The 14715-nt window shown below is 40.9% G+C and overlaps 1 protein-coding gene across 5 annotated transcripts in view; it reads right to left on the bottom strand.

The window, feature by feature from the left end:
- PDE4C (phosphodiesterase 4C) overlaps positions 1–14715 on the bottom strand; it is a 1152428-nt gene that overhangs the window by 69819 nt on the left and 1067894 nt on the right. The window contains exon 1 of one of the 5 annotated variants that reach the window (XM_073636875.1): positions 5055–5164. The exons of the other annotated variants lie outside the window; for them this stretch is intronic. Within the exon in view, the coding sequence (XP_073492976.1) occupies positions 5055–5122 (68 nt within the window). The 5' untranslated portion in view covers positions 5123–5164. Of the gene's footprint in view, positions 1–5054; positions 5165–14715 lie in introns of those variants that run through there. 5 annotated transcript variants of the gene reach the window in all.

The following is a 14715-nucleotide window of genomic DNA, read 5'->3' as shown; positions in this document are numbered from 1 at the left end:
TATGTCCACCTTTGGCCCCTTCCTGACACATGATGTAAATGTACACCATGATCTGGAAGTACTTATTGCAAAGTGCCGTGCATGCATGTCATGGTGATTGCAAGGGGTCAGGAGCAATGGCGATTATGGCTGACGGCTGGACTTCTGCTGTTAAGGAAGGATTGAAGATAGATCTGAATCGGCCATTTATCCCGTGAATGTCAAAATCATTGCTGACCATTTAAGTGGTTACAAAGGTTGGGGGGGCTAACCTCCATTACCTTCCAATTACATGAGTGCAAGGTTCAATTGGCTGCTGTGGCAGCCAGGGGCGTCTATTATACAAGCGATTACATTTTAAAATTCCTCATTGGAGCCCCCCCAAAAAATAAGTAACCCACATATACTGTTGTTCGTAAAATGTTAATTAACCTGCTCCATGAACACATTAAGAAAAAAACAACAAAGACTGAATTGTTGTGTTTTTGTTTTACGTTATTGTCTTACTGACCTGGAGAGTAAAGTTAAAATGTCATTCATTCCAGCAATGAATGCTGAAAAGCATCAAAAACCCTGCCAGAATTGTTATTCTTTTAGACATCTCATCTTGAAAAAAAGACTAAAAAAAAATTCACAATGCCATATGTATCAATAAAATATTACAGCTCATGCTGAAAAAAGATCTCACATAGCTCGGTCACTTAATGAGTAAAAATACATGGCTCTCACAGTATGACAGCACAAAAACTAAGGATTTTTTTAAGTGTTTTGATTGTGCACAAGTAGTAAAACATTAATAAAAAAAATAACAAAATTTAGTATCATATTACTGTTTTAATATCAACCTGAATAATACATTTTAAAGAAGCACTCCTCCCATCAGAATTGCTGCTCTGAAGCTGACCTGATCATTGGATCCAACCAGACCATGTTCCGCTGCACTTCTCCCATGCTGCAGAGACAATATGATACAACACAAAGTATGAACCAGCGATGCAACCGTGTCCACTGTCCCAAACAGTCAATCTTCAGGAGCTTACCACCCTCCAACAACCAGAATGCCAGAAGGCAGAGAAGTGGTGCGCTCCTGAAACAAGTGATAGAACACTCCTTTTATTGTGTTATATTTATTACATGGTGAACATCATAAAAACGTCACAATGGGTGTTTTTTCCATTTCCCCTCAAAACAGTTAATTAAGTTATATGAAAGTACATAAAATCACTAGAGTTTTGTATCTCTCCTCATTACCATGTGAATAAAAGTTTTCCTCTTTATTTCCGTTACAGCATACAGAACAAACAACTGTAGGGAACGAGGAGCGGGGCACAGGGGTGACAACGTTTAGTGCAGTTCTGTGCAGTGAGGCCTGTGTAAAGTGTCCGAGAGCGGTAGTTGCGACAGAGCTGCTGTCCGATTGCGCTCTGACACTTTACAGACAAGGGATGTCCCAGTGTGCTGTAGGGTGTGGGGTGAATCACACTCACTTGTAGGCGGCAGGTCTCCACTGCCTCCAGGCCTCCATCCTCAGGAGGCGCCGCACACAATGCATGAGACACCAAATTCTTTGTAACAGTCAAACTTTTACTAAACAGTCCAAGTTCATCAGGTGTATACAGGTGGGATAGGGCACAGCAATTCAGAAAGCCTTCCTCCATAGTAAAACGCCTCTTCTGTTCTGCCACGTGATCATTGTGGACTACCCCCGAGCCTGCTGATTCCATCAGCCTCAGGAATTCATTGTCCATTCCGGCAGTGCACCCGGGACCGGCCACCTGCCCCCCATGTAACTCCATGTCCACCAACCTCGTGATGTCGGAAGACCAGGTCTGCTCCATGGTACCTGGTGTAACACCATAGACTGCATCCCTGCATGGCTTCCCATCCCCCACCATGCAGGGACATTGACTTACTCACCACTCCAGGCCGTGCAGTGTGTTCCTTCTCTTCTGTGTGCTGTGAGGTCCTTGTCCTTTTGCTTGCTGTGCATGTTTCCTGGCTGCATGCTTAGGGCGCCCACGCATGCACTTCCTGATTCTTAAAGGAACAGTGAGCACATTCCTAATGTGTCCCAAGCCTATCGCTGGGAGGCACTTGGTATTTAAAGCACCATCACCTGTTGAGAGGTGCCTGAGCAACACTCCCGTGTGTGTGTGTTTGCATGCGCAACTACTGAGTTGTCAGGTCCTGTCCTGTTTCCGCCACCCTGGGGGCTGATTACCCGGGCCTGAACCCTGTACCGGTGTCTAGTTTGTTTCTGCCACCCTGGGGGTTGAATACCCAGGCTTGAACCCTGAACTTGTGTTTGTCCTTCTCTGAATTAGGACCTACCCTGAACCTGCCCGTGTCTGCATCTTTCCCAAAACCTCTTGTTTCTGAACCATTGCCTATCTCTAATCTGTTGTTGCTGTGCAATGTTAGTGTTTAGTGAGTACACTTTCTACTTCATTCTAAGTACCCTGTGTGAACTTAGCTTTGCCTGTCCTGTGTGTCCTTGTATTGGTCCTGTGTGTACTTGTCCTTATGTTCGTCCTGTGTGAACCTGACCCTGTCTGTTCTAAGTGAACCTGTTCCTGTTTTGTCCGCACCTGCGGTTCCCTGTCTGTCCACACCTACAGTTCGCTACCAGTTCTTCCTAAAGCCGTTTCTATTCGTTCAGTCTGAACTGGGTCCTACCCGTTCCGGTATTCAAGTCGAGGTCAGTCCTGGTATAGCACCTGGTTCCGCCCTTCCGAGGCTCTCCGCAGATCACTGCATCGTCAGCTGCCATGCATCTGAAGTCAGTCTTGGTGTGGTGCTTAGTCACGCTCCTCCAAACTCTCCTCGGTCCATGGCACACAATCCATGCTTGTGCTAAACAGTCTGAGCGTGAGCATAACACCTGGCGTGAGCTCTGTACGCTGTTGGAATGTCTATCAGTGACCTCCATTTGGCCATCCACTGCCCTGAACCCTCCTCCACACTTCACTGGCTGACACTGAACTACCTCTAATCATGAAGTGCCCCCTTCTTATCAGCACTAGTGCCCACTCACTGAGCTAATCCTAACCTTAACTATTTCCTATCTACATGCTAAGCTGTTCTATATCCTATGCTATATTCTATGCTGTCTTAATCTTATCCCTCTATATTCACATTATGCATTAATACATTATATACTGTACATCAGCATAATACATTACATTAGACACGTTACTTTTACATATAAAACCGAACGGAAGTATTCACATAGTGCTTCTGTTGTCTTCAGGGGCAGGAACAGGGTAAGACAGTCCACATCCCTACACCTGTGCTGGTCCTTATGAAACAACCCTGTCTCCTGCAATTGTTTGATCTGTATGCTGTAACAGGAATAAAGGCGAAAACGATGATCAGCGAGTGCCACGTGTGTATCTTGCTGCATTGGATGTGTGTATACACTTGATGAGGTTTAGCACCACCATAGATGAGTATAAAGAGACTTCCACGTGCTATAAGCTGTAGCCTGCGCTCAGTAACACAAGGCGCTTACCATCGTTTATTGATTCTCATATATGATGATCGAGCACTGAAATGCTCGGTACTCGAATTGGGCAAATCGGACGCTAAGACGCGCTCGATTCGAGTAGTGAGCATAATGGAAGTGAATGGGAGCATTTTTCCGCAGGACGAATGGTCTTCCTCTCTCTCCCCGCTACTAGAAGGGGTCTACCCCACTTCATTGCGGGACGCGGCTCAGATGATTCAAGTGAGCTTCTTACGGGGACCCGAGCACCACGCGATACTCGGCACTGAAAGATCAAGCACCCCGCTGCTTGATCAAGTATCGATCAGTGCCGAGCACACTCGCCCATCACTAATGTCTGCAATTACAATTCTACACTCCCTGACAGAAGTTATGTCGCTTATCCATGTTATGTAAATAAAAGCTTATAACCTGACGTTAAATTCATCCATTGGTTTTATAAATTACTCTTTTGAAAGCTGAAACCCTCCCAAATTTGGTTTTGGTTAAGAAAATAAATTGGCATCAATGCTGAAATATTGATCATTTAATGAACGCAGAATGGATAAGTGACATAACTTCTGTCAGAGAGTGTATCATCATATGAAAGGAATTACTACAACTCAACACTTCAATCTATTTTGTCAAGACTAGTAGCAAACAGTTGCTCAAGGAATAAGAAAACGCATATTGGAACACATTATCCGAGTGTATAAATGAACGCTTTGAGATCTTACACTCAGACATTAAGCGGCCATAACAAATCCATAATAAGAAGCATGTTCTCCACTAAAAACATTGCTTATTCGTATTACGGCATGCAATGCAAACCATGTACTTCACCAGCATGAAGTAAAACTCTACTAATGTGCTGTGCTAAAAAAAATCATTCATGTAGAGTCCCTGCGTCAGCACCCTGCATAGGAATGGCTTTCAGTGATGGACAGTACATGGTTAATGTCTAGCTTTCCTGTGACCTGTCGCTGCTGTCAATGATCACATGATTTTTACCATGAAGGATCATTTCAGTAAATGTTGGGCTTCTGCACTGTGTCACATTCACACATCTGGTTTGCATTTTAACTCTCTGCGCTGTTCAGACAAGACCAGAATTTTTGTAATTTTCCAGAACATTTCCGGGCCTCAACATGACACATCGGAAACAAGGCAAGGGAACCTGCCATGGCATAGATTCCACTGTGCCTACATGGCTATCAGCCCATGTGGGCAGGATTGCTTCTTGCATATCTGATGGGGATACTGACAGGTCCAGTACGGCCCGGTCTCCACACTCCAGAGATGCTTTTTAGTATTAATGGAGTTACTCATGACAGACATTTATGGCATATCCTCCGGACCCACAGCAAGTGCATATGGCTGGATTTAGAACTCCCATCTGAGTGAATGGAGAGAGACAAGTATGCCCACCCACCTCTCCGATCCTTGCGGCCAGGGCACCTGTCAGAATGTGGGATCAGGGACCCCTGTGGCATCAATAGGTGCGGATCCCAGCTTTGGGGCTGTAGATCCTGTGGCTGCGCCATAAAACAACCCCTTTATAGGGTTTTTATAGTGGAATGATGTTTATTACCTATTCTCAGGGTAAGTCATCACTATCAGGTCGGTGGGTATCCAATAATCAGCATCTCCACAGATCATCTGTTACTAGCTCTCTCAGCGCCCGGGTGTAAACCGCTGATCTGCAGTAGAATGATTGCATTAGAGAATTACAGGTGTTTTTTGACTGTTAAAAGTCCCATTCCCATCTCCAAGATCCTATTCCAATATGGAGTAGGTGTTGCTTACCCCATGTGCAGGGCATTGCACTAGCTTAGGTATCCATGATTATGACCACTCATATAGTGATAGTTAGCTGTTAGTGATTGTAACCATGGATACCTAAGGTCCTGCAATGTCTGCACATGGGGTAAGCGACATAGCGAATCAGAAGAACTATACTACATTTCTAATTGGAGATATTTGTTAATATTATTATTACACCTACTACATATTGGGATAGGATCTTGGAGATTTTAATATGCCTTTAAGGCTTCAGACCTGTGTATAAAAATACAGCTCATAATATAGATACACACTATAGAATTTTTTTTGTACTGTGTTTGTTAATTAAGCATTTTCTTATACATTGTCCATTTTGCATCTGTAATCGTTCTGCTTTTTCTTCATGAGGTTTTCCACCTCTAATGGCCAGCACAGGTTAAAATAATAGAATCAGATGTTACTCCCGCCCGGAGTCCAACACCACGTTAGTTTGTTGACAGGCTGCAGCGGATATATGCCAACTACAGCGCATATCACCGCTACAGCCAATCACTGAGCTCAGTGACTCGGCCGATGTAGACACTGTAGTAGACATTCTGCAGCTAATGTGAATATGGCCTTAAAGGGTTTTTCCACTCCACGTCTCCAGTGCTGAGTCTCCACTGCTCACAGTGCTCCACTGTTATTGTCTGCAGTGCTGATGTTACTTAGTCAGCGCTGCAGCCTATCAGTGGGCTCAGCGGCTCTGAATGAGTTGACGGCGAGAGCCACTAAACTCAATTATTGGCTGCAGCACTGTCGATGTGACATCAGCACTGCAGACAATAACAGACAGCGATGGAGACACAGCACTGGACCCAGGGAGGGTGAGTAAAGAACAGTTTGTTTGTTTTTTTAAAACATACTGAAGCTGGTTTCAGAAAAACTATTTAATGTTTGGCAAAGAATTGGCACACAAAGTGGTAATCCAGTAATCCTTTTTCGGTTATTCACCAGTGTATATCGCTAGCCACATTGGCTGTTATAACCAGCAGGACACACTGGAGCAATATATGATCAGATACCATTGAACAGACCTAGCCCCATTATTTCCCACAGCAGTCTTCTTGGTGAAATAACCTTTAATGAAATACAGTCTCTGATTTTTAGAGTGCCAAAAAAGTCAATGTGTTAGTAATTGCGTCTGGGATACCGAATAACATGCTCCTAGTAGAAAAGCACTTACCAGAGCAGTCATAATGGTGATTGCGTGCAGCGCTGAAACAGTTTATTTCTGAAATTAAACACATTCCCTCTAAGGTAAATCAACCCGGAAACATTTTCCATTAAGCTGGCCTTAGTACTACTGATCTGTACAATGCTTAGCGCAACTTGTCAAAACAAAATACTGTATATTCCACAAAAGTGGTGTGTACACTAGTAATGACAGTCATCGAGCAGCAGAGGGCGACGTTGGCATATTACATTACTGCTGAAACTAGAAATAAAGGCATTTAGCAGGTTTGGGAAATTCTTCTAAATTCTCAAAGAAACTGCACAAAATGCTGTGAAAAATCGAGGAAGCCTAAATTCAGTATAGATTTATTATCATCGACATACAGAGAGATGTTGCTGGGTACGGTGCCAACAGCCATCAAGGCTGCAGGGGAAGCTGGGTGTTGTAAGAAGCACTGCAATGGGCTTTATTTTTAAGACAAGACAATTATTCTTGTCTTAAAGGGAACCTGCCATGTCCTTTTTGTGTTTTCACCTGCTCCCAGTGCAGGGCCGGCTCCAGGTTTTTCTGGGCCCCGGGCGAAAGAGTCTCAGTGGGCCCCTTTAACACATACCACGATTCATGATGCACAGATACCACAGAGAAATATATATATATAGTACAAGGCCAAAGATTTCACTTCTTACATTACATGAGTGATATCTATTGTAAATTCTACAATAGCTCAGAAACCGGTGAATCGCTCCACACAGAATACTGGCCCCCATATAAGGCTCCATACGGAATACTGGCCCCCATATAAGGCTCCATACGGAGTACTGGCCCCCATATAAGGCCCCATACGGAATACTGGCCCCCATATAAGGCTCCATACGGAATACTGGCCCCCATATAAGGCCCCATACGGAGTACTGGCCCCCATATAAGGCTCCATACGGAATACTGGCCCCCATATAAGGCCCCATAAGGAATACTGGCCCCCATGTAAGGCCCCATAAGGAATACTGGCCCCCATATAAGGCTCCATACGGAATACTGGCCCCCATATAAGGCTCCATGCGGAATACTGACCCCCATATAAGGCTCCATACGGAATACTGGCCCCCATATAAGGCTCCATACGGAATACTGGCCCCCATGTAAGGCCCCATACGGAATACTGGCCCCCATATAAGGCTCCATACAGAATACTGGCCCCCATATAAGGCTCCATGCGGAATACTGACCCCCATATAAGGCTCCATACGGAATACTGGCCCCCATATAAGGCTCCATACGGAATACTGGCCCCCATATAAGGCTCCATACTGGAATACTGGCCCCCATATAAGGCTCCATACGGAATACTGGCCCCCATATAAGGCTCCATACGGAATACTGGCCCCCATATAAGGCTCCATACGGAATACTGACCCCCATATAACGCTCCATACAGGATACTGGTCCCCTTATAAAGCTCCATACAGGATACTGGCCCCCATATAACGCTCCATACAGGATATTGGTCCCCTTATAAAACTCCATACAGGATACTGGCCCCCATATAACGCTCCATACAGGATACAGGTCCCCTTATAACGCTCCATACAGGATACTGGCCCCCATATAATGCTGCATGCAGGCTGTTACCCCCCACATAATGCCCCATACAGGCAGTCCCCCCCTTATAATGCTCCATGCAGGCTGTTACCCCCACATAATGCCCAATACAGGCCCCCCCACTTTTAATGCTCCATGCAGGCTGTTACCCCCCACATAATGCACTATGCAGGCTGTTCCCCCCCACATAATGCCCCATACAGGCAGTCCCCCCCTTATAATGCTCCATGCAGGCTGTTACCCCCACATAATGCCCAATACAGGCCCCCCCACTTTTAATGCTCCATGCAGGCTGTTACCCCCCACATAATGCACTATGCAGGCTGCCCCCCCCCCTTTGTAATGGCCCATGCAGGCTGTTCCCCACCTTATAATGCCCCATGCAGGATGTCCCCCCCTCTCTTTATAATGCCCCATGCAGGATGCCCCCCCTCTCTTTATAATGCCCCATGCAGGATGTCACCCCCCCCCCTCTTTATAATGCCCCATGCAGGATGTCACCCCCCCTCTTTATAATGCCCCATGCAGGATGTCACCCCCCCTCTTTATAATGCCCCATGCAGGATGTCACCCCCCCTCTTTATAATGCCCCATGCAGGATGTCCCCCCCTCTCTTTATAATGCCCCATGCAGGATGCCCCCCCCTCTCTTTATAATGCCCCATGCAGGATGTCACCCCCCCCTCTTTATACTGCCCCATGCCTCCATACATTAAAAAAAAAAAATCAAATACTCACCTCCCTTCTCCTCACCTGCTGCCCGCTGCTCGGGTCCGAACTCCAGCGTTGTCGGCGTCTTCCCGCTCAGCGCTCCCTGTGACGGCTCAGGGGAGGGCGCGGTGTAAAGACGTCACCGCACCCTCTGACCTGAGACGTCACAGGGAGCGCAGAGCAGAAAGACAGCTGATCTGCGGAGGCACGGGGAGAGGTAAGTATCCAGCTGCCGGGGCCCTGAGCAAGCGGCGGAGAAGGGTGGGCGCTGACACCGCTCTCCTCCGCCCATAGCCCAGCGGGGTGCGCGACTGCCAGTGGGCCCCTCTGCCTGCTCAGGGCCCCGGCATTTGCCCGGGTGCGCCAGGTGCTGACGCCGGCCCTGCCCCAGTGTGTTAGTGATGCAATGTGCATCACTAACAAAGAAAAGCCCCCATTATATATGAGTAAAAACACTGACTATCATTAGTAGATTGCATCGCTATTCGCTAACAACACACCGGGGGCAGTGTAAAACTCTTTATATTCAGGGGGCACAATGTATATTCTTTAGATTCAGGGGGCACAATGTATATTCTATAGATTCAGGGGGCACAATGTATATTCTTTAGATTCAGGGGGCACAATGTATATTCTATAGATTCAGGGGGCACAATGTATATTCTATAGATTCAGGGGGCACAATGTATATTCTTTAGATTCAGGGGGCACAATGTATATTCTATAGATTCAGGGGGCACAATGTATATTCTATATATTCAGGGGACACAATGTATATTCTATATATTCAGGGGACACAATGTATATTCTATATATTCAGAGGACACAATGTATATTCTTTATATTCAGGGGGCACAATGTATATTCTTTATATTCAGGGGGCACAATGTATATTCTTTATATTCAGGGGGCACAATGTATATTCTATATATTCAGAGGACACAATGTATATTCTATATATTCAGAGGACACAATGTATATTCTTTAGATTCAGGGGGCACAATGTATATTCTTTATATTCAGGGGGCACAATGTATATTCTTTAGATTCAGGGGACACAATGTATATTCTATATATTCAGAGGACACAATGTATATTCTTTATATTCAGGGGACACAATGTATATTCTATATATTCAGAGGACACAATGTATATTCTTTAGATTCAGGGGGCACAATGTATATTCTTTATATTCAGGGGGCACAATGTATATTCTTTAGATTCAGGGGACACAATGTATATTCTTTAGATTCAGGGGGCACAATGTATATTCTTTATATTCAGGGGGCACAATGTATATTCTTTAGATTCAGGGGACACAATGTATATTCTTTATATTCAGAGGACACAATGTATATTCTTTAGATTCAGGGGGCACAATGTATATTCTTTATATTCAGGGGACACAATGTATATCCTTTATATTCAGGGGGCACAATGTATATTCTTTATATTCAGGGGACACAATGTATATTCTTTATATTCAGAGGACACAATGTATATTCTTTATATTCAGGGGACACAATGTATATTCTTTATATTCAGAGGACACAATGTATATTCTTTATATTCAGAGGACACAATGTATATTATTTATATTCAGAGGACACAATGTATATTCTTTATATTCAGGGGACACAATGTATATTCTTTATATTCAGGGGACACAATGTATATTCTTTATATTCAGGGGGCACAATGTATATTCTTTATATTCAGGGGACACAATGTATATTCTTTATATTCAAAGGACACAATGTATATTCTATATATTCAGATGACACAATGTATATTCTTTAGATTCAGGGGACACAATGTATATTCTTTATATTCAGGGGACACAATGTATATTCTTTATATTCAGGGGACACAATGTATATTCTTTATATTCAGATGACACAATGTATATTCTTTAGATTCAGGGGACACAATGTATCTTCTTTATATTCAGGGGACACAATGTATATTCTTTATATTCAGGGGACACAATGTATATTCTTTATATTCAGAGGACACAATGTATATTCTTTATATTCAGGGGACACAATGTATATTCTTTATATTCAGGGGACACAATGTATATTCTTTATATTCAGGGGACACAATGTATATTCTTTATATTCAGAGGACACAATGTATATTCTTTATATTCAGAGGACACAATGTATATTCTATATATTCAGATGACACAATGTATATTCTTTAGATTCAGGGGACACAATGTATATTCTTTATATTCAGGGGACACAATGTATATTCTTTATATTCAGGGGACACAATGTATATTCTTTATATTCAGGGGACACAATGTATATTCTTTATATTCAGATGACACAATGTATATTCTTTAGATTCAGGGGACACAATGTATATTCTTTATATTCAGGGGACACAATGTATATTCTTTATATTCAGAGGACACAATGTATATTCTTTAGATTCAGGGGACACAATGTATATTCTTTATATTCAGGGGACACAATGTATATTCTTTATATTCAGGGGACACAATGTATATTCTTTATATTCAGAGGACACAATGTATATTCTTTAGATTCAGATGACACAATGTATATTCTTTAGATTCAGGGGACACAATGTATATTCTTTATATTCAGGGGACACAATGTATATTCTTTATATTCAGGGGACACAATGTATATTCTTTATATTCAGGGGACACAATGTATATTCTTTATATTCAGATGACACAATGTATATTCTTTAGATTCAGGGGACACAATGTATATTCTTTATATTCAGGGGACACAATGTATATTCTTTATATTCAGGGGACACAATGTATATTCTTTATATTCAGAGGACACAATGTATATTCTTTATATTCAGAGGACACAATGTATATTCTTTATATTCAGAGGACACAATGTATATTCTTTAGATTCAGATGACACAATGTATATTTTTTAGATTCAGGGGACACAATGTATATTCTTTATATTCAGGGGACACAATGTATATTCTTTATATTCAGATGACACAATGTATATTCTTTAGATTCAGGGGACACAATGTATATTCTTTATATTCAGGGGACACAATGTATATTCTTTATATTCAGGGGACACAATGTATATTCTTTATATTCAGAGGACACAATGTATATTCTTTATATTCAGAGGACACAATGTATATTCTTTATATTCAAAGGACACAATGTATATTCTTTATATTCAGGGGACACAATGTATATTCTTTATATTCAGGGGACACAATGTATATTCTTTATATTCAGGGGGCACAATGTATATTCTTTATATTCAGGGGACACAATGTATATTCTTTATATTCAGGGGACACAATGTATATTCTTTATATTCAGAGGACACAATGTATATTCTTTATATTCAGAGGACACAATGTATATTCTATATATTCAGATGACACAATGTATATTCTTTAGATTCAGGGGACACAATGTATATTCTTTATATTCAGGGGACACAATGTATATTCTTTATATTCAGGGGACACAATGTATATTCTTTATATTCAGGGGACACAATGTATATTCTTTAGATTCAGGGGACACAATGTATATTCTTTAGATTCAGGGGACACAATGTATATTCTTTATATTCAGGGGACACAATGTATATTCTTTATATTCAGGGGACACAATGTATATTCTTTATATTCAGAGGACACAATGTATATTCTTTATATTCAGAGGACACAATGTATATTCTTTATATTCAGAGGACACAATGTATATTCTATATATTCAGATGACACAATGTATATTCTTTAGATTCAGGGGACACAATGTATATTCTTTATATTCAGGGGACACAATGTATATTCTTTATATTCAGGGGACACAATGTATATTCTTTATATTCAGAGGACACAATGTATATTCTTTAGATTCAGATGACACAATGTATATTCTTTAGATTCAGGGGACACAATGTATATTCTTTATATTCAGGGGACACAATGTATATTCTTTATATTCAGGGGACACAATGTATATTCTTTATATTCAGGGGGCACAATGTATATTCTTTATATTCAGGGGACACAATGTATATTCTTTATATTCAGGGGACACAATGTATATTCTTTATATTCAGAGGACACAATGTATATTCTTTAGATTCAGGGGACACAATGTATATTCTTTATATTCAGAGGACACAATGTATATTCTTTATATTCAGAGGACACAATGTATATTCTTTATATTCAGGGGACACAATGTATATTCTTTATATTCAGGGGACACAATGTATATTCTTTATATTCAGGGGACACAATGTATATTCTTTAGATTCAGGGGACACAATGTATATTCTTTATATTCAGAGGACACAATGTATATTCTTTAGATTCAGAGGACACAATGTATATTCTTTAGATTCAGGGGACACAATGTATATTCTTTATATTCAGGGGACACAATGTATATTCTTTAGATTCAGGGGGCACGATGTATATTTTTTAGATTCAGGGGGCACAATGTATATTCTATATATTCAGAGGACACGATGTATATTCTTTAGATTCAGGGGGCACGATGTATATTTTTTAGATTCAGGGGGCACAATGTATATTCTATATATTCAGAGGACACGATGTATATTCTTTAGATTCAGGGGGCACAATGTATATTCTTTATATTCAGGGGACACAATGTATATTCTATATATTCAGGGGACACAATGTATATTCTTTATATTCAGGGGGCACAATGTATGTTCTATATATTCAGGGGACACAATGTATATTCTTTATATTCAGGGGGCACAATGTATATTCTATATATTCAGGGGGCACAATGTATATTCTATATATTCAGGGGACACAATGTATATTCTTTATATTCAGAGGACACAATGTATATTCTTTATATTCAGGGGGCACAATGTATATTCTTTATATTCAGGGGACACAATGTATATTCTTTATATTCAGGGGACACAATGTATATTCTTTATATTCAGAGGACACAATGTATATTCTTTATATTCAGGGGGCACAATGTATATTCTTTATATTCAGGGGACACAATGTATATTCTTTATATTCAGAGGACACAATGTATATTCTATATATTCAGGGGACACAATGTATATTCTTTATATTCAGGGGGCACAATGTATGTTCTATATATTCAGGGGACACAATGTATATTCTTTATATTCAGGGGGCACAATGTATATTCTATATATTCAGGGGGCACAATGTATATTCTATATATTCAGGGGACACAATGTATATTCTTTATATTCAGAGGACACAATGTATATTCTTTATATTCAGGGGGCACAATGTATATTCTTTATATTCAGGGGACACAATGTATATTCTTTATATTCAGGGGACACAATGTATATTCTTTATATTCAGGGGACACAATGTATATTCTTTAGATTCAGGGGGCACAATGTATATTCTTTATATTCAGAGGACACAATGTATATTCTTTATATTCAGAGGACACAATGTATATTCTTTAGATTCAGGGGACACAATGTATATTCTTTATATTCAGAGGACACAATGTATATTCTTTATATTCAGAGGACACAATGTATATTCTTTAGATTCAGGGGACACAATGTATATTCTTTATATTCAGGGGACACAATGTATATTCTTTAGATTCAGGGGGCACGATGTATATTTTTTAGATTCAGGGGGCACAATGTATATTCTATATATTCAGAGGACACGATGTATATTCTTTAGATTCAGGGGGCACAATGTATATTCTTTATATTCAGGGGGCACAATGTATGTTCTATATATTCAGGGGACACAATGTATATTCTTTATATTCAGGGGGCACAATGTATATTCTATATATTCAGGGGGCACAATGTATATTCTATATATTCAGGGGGCACAATGTATATTCTATATATTCAGGGGACACAATGTATATTCTTTATATTCAGAGGACACAATGTATATTCTTT

Source organism: Phyllobates terribilis, unplaced genomic scaffold, assembly GCF_046119375.1.
Source record: "Phyllobates terribilis strain yellow unplaced genomic scaffold, ASM4611937v1 Scaffold_1__5_contigs__length_1240528914, whole genome shotgun sequence".
NCBI classification, from domain to species: domain Eukaryota; kingdom Metazoa; phylum Chordata; class Amphibia; order Anura; family Dendrobatidae; genus Phyllobates; species Phyllobates terribilis.
Note: the sequence above shows the minus strand (reverse complement) of the source record. Positions and strands in the feature narration are given on the sequence as shown.